Here is a 7,164-nt window from a genome sequence, read left to right on the forward strand (position 1 = left end):
TTACGTCCATATTTATCTTATATTTTTAAGCATATATAAAGTCGCGATCAGTCGTTCACCGACAAAATGCGAGCTAACAGTCATTATGGACCATGATGTAGGCAGGGTGTCCCAAACCCTATATTTTCTGTAGAGCGCGTAGATGGACTCTGTCACTTCCTATGGTTGTGGAAGATTCTATATGGATTTGTGGTGGCTTTTAATCACAAAATTAGGCACAAAACATGCCTCATGTCCTGGATAGGCCTCTCGGAGGAAATTTTTTTAGGTATTGCAAAATCGTCACCAAACCTAGCAACTTGCGCCGACTATGTGCTAGAAGGTTCCAGGGGGTTTCTTGAGCTAATGGATGCTACAGATGAACCGTAGACCATCTTGAGTCATGCAGATAGACACCCTACACTTATGATATCAAAATTTGAAACCAACAAATGCCCATGGATGAAGTAGCACACAGTTACTTATGAAGGTACCTCTAACCACCTAATGATTAAGAAAGACTACAGTCATTATTGTTATGGTAATAATAGAGACCTCCGACTATCTGACTGGTTAATATTCTAACATTACTGATAAACCCAGAATGATGGAAAATCATGGGTATCTTGACTAGGGATATTATATCCAAATTTAGGTCAGTTCACATATTAAGTTTCTTTATAAAGTCTAGATTTACCTTAAGTTTAGGTTTTTTTTAATTTTCATCTAGATATCTTTACATCTAATCTTATTTATTTAGTATAAGAATCAAATTAAACCATTTCAAATCAAATATTTTAAATCTAACCTATTCTACTAAAACCTCATTCAAATCTAATTTATTGTATCTCAATCCTTTCAACTCAAAAAAATACACTAACAGTGCATAACATTATTGTGCATATTCATTAGGAGCAAGAAATTTTAAACTTTTGTATTAAGCTTGATTCTATCAAAGAATGGACTACCCTCCAGGATATCACAGAAGCATATGATGAGATTACTCAAATTAGGAATGAGTTTGATGATGATATGAATGAAGAAAATTTAGGTTTGTCGTTGACTAACTCATCTGATTAAACTAAATAAGATTGGTATAAATTTTTAGATTTTAGTTTCTTTCTGCTTTTACATTTTGTATTACTAATTTAATTTTACACATTGTTTATTTTTTATTTTCCTATTTTCACATTTGTTTCTTTTACTTATGGTTTGTCGTGTTTGTACTTCTGTGTGGTGTATCATGATTATACCTTTTTATTGCATACTCTTTTATTCTTTCTAATTTAGTCTTATTTTTATCATTTTTTTCTTCTTATTTTAGATGGCTTCAACAGGGAACAAAGATCAGCCACCTCGACAGTCTGTTTAAAATAGCATTTATTATAAGAGGTTCAAAAAAAAGACCGTTTCAAGCTCTTCCTTACACGGTACAAATGTTGTGATAGTCAGCACAGCCACCACTACACTGATACTCATAGGTCTTGTAGGTTCTATTAAGACTGTTACTTTGATGAGGTCTATTGCTCTAATCCAGCTTTTTCCACCATTCCATCCTCTTTCTCCTATCATTCCAACTACTCTGACGCCTTCAAACCCAAGCGTAAGGCCACTACCACCCTCCACTAATGAGTCAAGCCCCTCCGTTCCCACCCCTTCGATGGAGAACACATCCAATTGGTTCTACATTGAGCCAGAGGGATATTCTTGAGTAACCCAGAGTTATAGTTAATTGAATTATATTTTGATATATCATATAACATGTTTATTTCAATTTTTATCCCTCCAAGATGCCCGTATGCACATTATGGAAATCATAATAAGTAGATATGATGCTTTGTGTCTCTCATGGAAGAAGACGCTGATCATAATTTGAGATATGTGGTTCAGGGAGTTTGAGGTAAAATCAGTTGATTTGAATTAAAATTATGATTTTAAGTTTTTTTTGTTATACAAATAAATATTTTTAATAGTTATTTTTATTGAGGTCCTTCTACTAGCTAGCTGAGCATCACCAGCAAATCTGGCCAATTTTTTAGAATCATGGCTGGCATCGGTCGAATGCAGTGTACGTTCACTATGGCTAGTAAAAAAAGGTGAGCGATGTATTGAATAGGTAAGGATATATGAGTGACATTGAGGAGATCTTGGGCCACTCTAGTAACTCTAAGAATGAGGGAGGTGGCCCAACAAAACCGAGGAGACAAAGGGGAAGGGGGGCATCGCACTACACATTGGAGGTTTGGCCTTGCTAACCTACCACTGGAGAAGGTTGGTAAGATTCCCTCATTACTCAATTATTCATTAATGTAATTATCCAATACTTACTCTTTTTACATGTTAATAGACTTATGAGCTCAATTGAGAGCCCACCATTATCGAGTGGCATGACCGGATGCATCGATGCATGGGGATATAGCAGTGGGTCTACGACCTTTCTTGTTGTGTCCATGTAAGTAAATTAGTTTTTTATTTCTATAATTTACTTACAATTTTAATTTAAAATAATAAATATTCTTTGGTTTTAATTATATAGGATGACTGCAAGCGCATTTGGGACACCCAGAGCCATAGTCCAAAGCTAGAGCTTGAAATCTATTGGCAGTAGCGCATTAGTCGGTTAATTTTTGTGCAGTATGACTATGAGATATGGAGGCAAACTATTAGGAAGAAGAAATGGAGAGTCTACGACCTGGGCGCTTAGATTTTTGTATACGAGGTTAATCAGTCCAGATCAGGTTAGGATCGGAGGTTATCACTAGATCATGACGAACTTGCCAAACATGTCGACGCATTGACTAGGGATCTCCATGTGCTCTATGATAGGGGCATAAATATGAGAGGGGCGAAGCCACTTTTGTGCGAATGAAACAAGTTGTAGATCTTCGTGGCAAGCAATCTATTAGTGTTGTGCATGAAAAGGAGTAGGAAGATGATCGTGATGATGATGCCTAGCTCCTAGGGGTTTTCTTAGGTTCTTCCAGTCTTGATATATGGACATGACCTTCTATAAGTATATATTCGTTTACATTTTAGAAAATTGTGTTGGATGAACTATTTATTATATTTTAAGTGCTATATATGATGATTTCATTTATTTTCATTTTTGATATATGTTTCTTAACTTGATTTCTATGTTAATTAAATGTGAAATGCACATGTAAGAAAATTGATTGATTTTTTGTATATTTTATCGACACAAAGTAATCAACGTCATATAAAATCCAACTCAAATATTGTTGCTAAAAAGCTGCCGCTAAACTCTGGCACAAACATCTTTACAATGGAATATTTTGACATAAAACTGACCTAAATTTTAGGGGTGGAAATTTTTAGATGCTAACAGGTTTGCGTCCCGCATTTCTGCATTAGATTTGCATTAGCTTTAAATCCGTCGATAACGCGACATTGTGTTGAAATTTAGCTCTATCATCCGTGAAATTGTTTGGCCAAATTGTTCGGCATTAGGCACGAATGTGTTCCTTTTCTATAGAGTTTTCTTGGTTCTGAATTGAAAATACATCTGAAAGCTTAAGCAATATATTAAAACTTCTAATCATAGGTTCTTATCATCAATGTCAAAATAAGTAATTACAATGAGAACATGTCTTGTAACCTAAAGTCGTTATATTATATCAATATTGCTATCTACGATGACATACATTGCTTTTTCTTGTTCGATTATACAAAACAATACTTAATATCGTTCCAAAAGAGCAAATACACCCCCAAATGATAAATATTTCATCATAACACTTCATACCAATGCAGAGGCTTTCTCCTCTACCTCCCTCAACCCCCACCCTATCGTAAATGAGAGCGGCAATGGAGCCGAAGAAGAAAGAACCAATTGGAATATTTGAAATAACAATGTTATGGTTCACACTGAAGTTTTCTTGGCCGAAGAGCTCTGAAGAAACTGAGACGGCAATGGAGGATATGGCGCCGGAGCCGAGGCCGATGATGGCTGTGCTCACGAAGAGGGCGGCGTTGCTGGGGCTTAGGAGAACGAAGAAGGAAACAGACATGAAGAACATCAGAACCGCAATGGCGCCAGTGTTGGTTGCCTTGTATTTGCTTCTGTTTCCATTACATCATATATAGCACATAAAAATCAAAAATTTATAACTTTTTTCTAGAAAAATAACATTTTTATGAAGTAAATTAAGAAAATTTACATTTATCTTTTTATGTATATATGAATTTTAGGGGCATGTAAGTACACACATACTACTAATTCTTATGAAGTTATATGTCTAACAACTAGATTTATTTTGTTGGGTGGCTTGGCATGTATGTAAATCTTCAATTTTTTTTACCTTAAATCCTTGTGTTAATTATAGTCTTAATTAATTAGTATTATTTTTATATATTATTACTAATTTAATTTAATTAAAAAAATAATTTGCTTTATGGATTATTTTTATGTATTTATGTATATATTTTATTAAAAGTAATTTATTATATTTTCTTTTTTATAATATTACTTTAAGCATTTATAAATTTTTAATAATAATTTTGTCAATATCGTTTATTTTTTTGGTTATTTAACTTCAGTAGAGGTTCTATTTCATATATATATATATATAAAAGCTGTGCAATGTGCAGTTGAGTGGAAATTTAGTTTCAGGAGCCAATTAGGTTAAATATTGTAGGCAACATGAATTTTAAGAAAAAAGATTTGATATGATCATAGCATCAAGTATGATGTCATAATTATTTAACTATATATTGAAATAAAATATAATATCAGTAATTAAGCATTCAAACTTTTTGAAAATAGATGAAATTGATTCAATTATCTGGATTTTTTTTCCAGTGTAAAATAGCAACCCTTAGCCAAAATCAACACGAAAAAAATTCTTTATTAAATTTTCTCATAGATGAGTTTGTTTATTTCTATCCAATCACAATCCTAGCAAAAAAATCAAATCAACTTTGGACCTAAATTAACTGCACTACTCACAAACCTGAAAAAAGTAGAGAGCGGAGCGGTGGCCAGCCTTCCAAAGAATCCGAAAGAGGAATATACAGATAACAAACTGGAATCCGACACCCCTCGCGACTCCGATATTTGCCCTAAATTATTCCCGTACACCAATCCCAACGTCGCCCCACACATATACACCATAAAATATATCCAAAAATTCATCCTCTTTACCAACTCGCACACTTCATTCACATTTTCCGACTTCCCCCGGTCTACCTCCTCTTCTCTCCCTCCTTCCGCATCACCACCAACTCTCTCCCCCTCCCTCCCCACCCTCATCACCCCTTCGCCCACCTTCCACACCGGCACCACTATCACCACCGCCAACAAAACCAACAAAATCAACGCCGGCCATATCTCCGACGAATTCCTGAATGCAGGAAACATCGTCTCAATCACCGCATACGCACCCGTCGTCCCTGCAATAACAAACATGATCAAAAGCCCTGCCTTCACATTCCTCGGCTTTTCCCTCATCGCCGCAACCACCGGCATAACCAACAAGCCAACCACAGCCGGAGTCACAGCGTTTAACATCAAGTATATGCTCTTATCCCTCGTCGCATTTCTCCTCCCCACAATAACTTGAGCCAAAGCTAAGTAGATGTTCGCCGTCAAACCCATATAACTCGTCGTTAGCGCGATAACGGCGCCTTGATCCGTCCTCAAAAACTGTCGCATAACGGATCTGTAACCCGTCACATTTAACCAGCAAATACTGTTGCCATTCAGCATGTTGAGGAAGAAGAATTGTGTGTAAGAAAGTGAGGAGATTTTGTGGCAGAAGAAAAGGTATTGGATTCCATATCCCGCCAAGCCAAGCGAGGAGCCGATGGCTGGCAGGGACCAGCAGGGACAATGGAGGCAAGCGGATGGCGGCGAAACCGGCGCACCAGCCGAGAAGTTTGCCGGCATCAGAGGCCACGGCGAGGTTGTTGAGTTTGAATTGGGTTATGTGAAGCCGAGACTTAAGTTCGGAAGAGTAGGCCGGGAAGTCCGTGTTGGTGCCGGCAATGGCTTGGAGCCAAATGATGGTGGAGAGGGTTAGCCATGGAAGGGATGACATGGTCTGCTGAGACTTGCTCAACCTGAATGTTCCTGGACGTAAATGTAGACTATGTTCAGTTGTCAGCTGAAGTCGGAAAAGAAGAAGTTTAGTGGCATCTTGCAACCATGAAATTGAGGCTTTGAACTTTTTGTGAGATTGTTGTGGTTATAAAGTTGTTGTGTTGTTGGGATTACATAAGGAATTGTTTTAAAATATAGGATTGCCCGAAATATATTACACGTTAGAAAACATATAATTTACATGCATACTACAAAATTTTTATGTATTTACATACATAACACTCTAATTCTTAATATCTCATAAGAAATAACAACTATTAACTATTGGAAAGTGAACCATATTAGATATTTAAATACAAAGGTATTATGTGGCATGTATGTAAATTTTTAATAAAATACACAAGTATATTGTGCACGTTAGTGTTTCGGCCATGTAGTGTTGTTTGTACGTAATATTGTCTTCTTCGCATTGGAGCTGCACCGAATGTATCATAAATGGAGTTTCTTCTACGGTACGGCCTTCTGGGGAATCTCCGGGTGCTAGAAGTTGGCATTAATGCAATTGCTTCAAAAGGAACAAAAGTATTATATGTAGAATTTTTATGGGAATTCATGGTGATGTACAGATGTCTATGTCTTAATTTATTTACAGTTTAGTGTAAAATATGCAGCTTTGGTTGAGATTTAGACTACGATGGACGTAATATGTACATTGGTTGAAATTCATATACTATTGTTGGGAAAATTTGATTTATATGAGTCATAATATGTACATTGTCGGATATTATTATTAATTTATTATTTGAAAAAATATGTCCCGAAATGCCTCTCATATATTAAAATATGAGTTATGACAAACACATTCCAAGGACTTATGGAAGCTTCCCAATGGTGGATGCATGAAGGCGACTCTTTATGGCACTTTTGACATTGGTGTTTTAAGTGCTCATGCTATCCATCCATAAGGAAGCTTTATAATGGCAGTTTTGACTTTTCAGCCATGACTTATTCAAGACAAGTGTTTTCATACATTAGGAGCTCTCGATTAGAATGCATTTCACCTACAAAATCCTAAACTCTTATTCGCCTTAGACATGGTACTACCTTTTGACACCTTGGTCATACAT

The 7,164-nt window shown here is 36.1% G+C and overlaps 1 protein-coding gene across 1 annotated transcript in view; it reads right to left on the reverse strand.

Moving 5' to 3' along the window:
- LOC110033067 (protein NUCLEAR FUSION DEFECTIVE 4-like) overlaps window positions 1–6,035 on the reverse strand; it is a 19,197-nt gene extending 13,162 nt beyond the window's left edge. The window contains exons 1-3 of the mRNA XM_020736927.1: window positions 5,788–6,035; window positions 4,950–5,687; window positions 3,743–4,059 (exon numbers count right to left, since the gene is read on the reverse strand). Of these exons, the coding sequence (XP_020592586.1) occupies window positions 3,743–4,059; window positions 4,950–5,687; window positions 5,788–6,035 (1,303 nt within the window). The remainder of the gene's footprint in view (window positions 1–3,742; window positions 4,060–4,949; window positions 5,688–5,787) is intronic.
- Between the last annotated feature and the right edge of the window lie 1,129 nt (window positions 6,036–7,164).

Source organism: Phalaenopsis equestris, unplaced genomic scaffold (genome assembly GCF_001263595.1).
Source record: "Phalaenopsis equestris unplaced genomic scaffold, ASM126359v1 Scaffold001083, whole genome shotgun sequence".
NCBI lineage: Eukaryota > Viridiplantae > Streptophyta > Magnoliopsida > Asparagales > Orchidaceae > Phalaenopsis > Phalaenopsis equestris.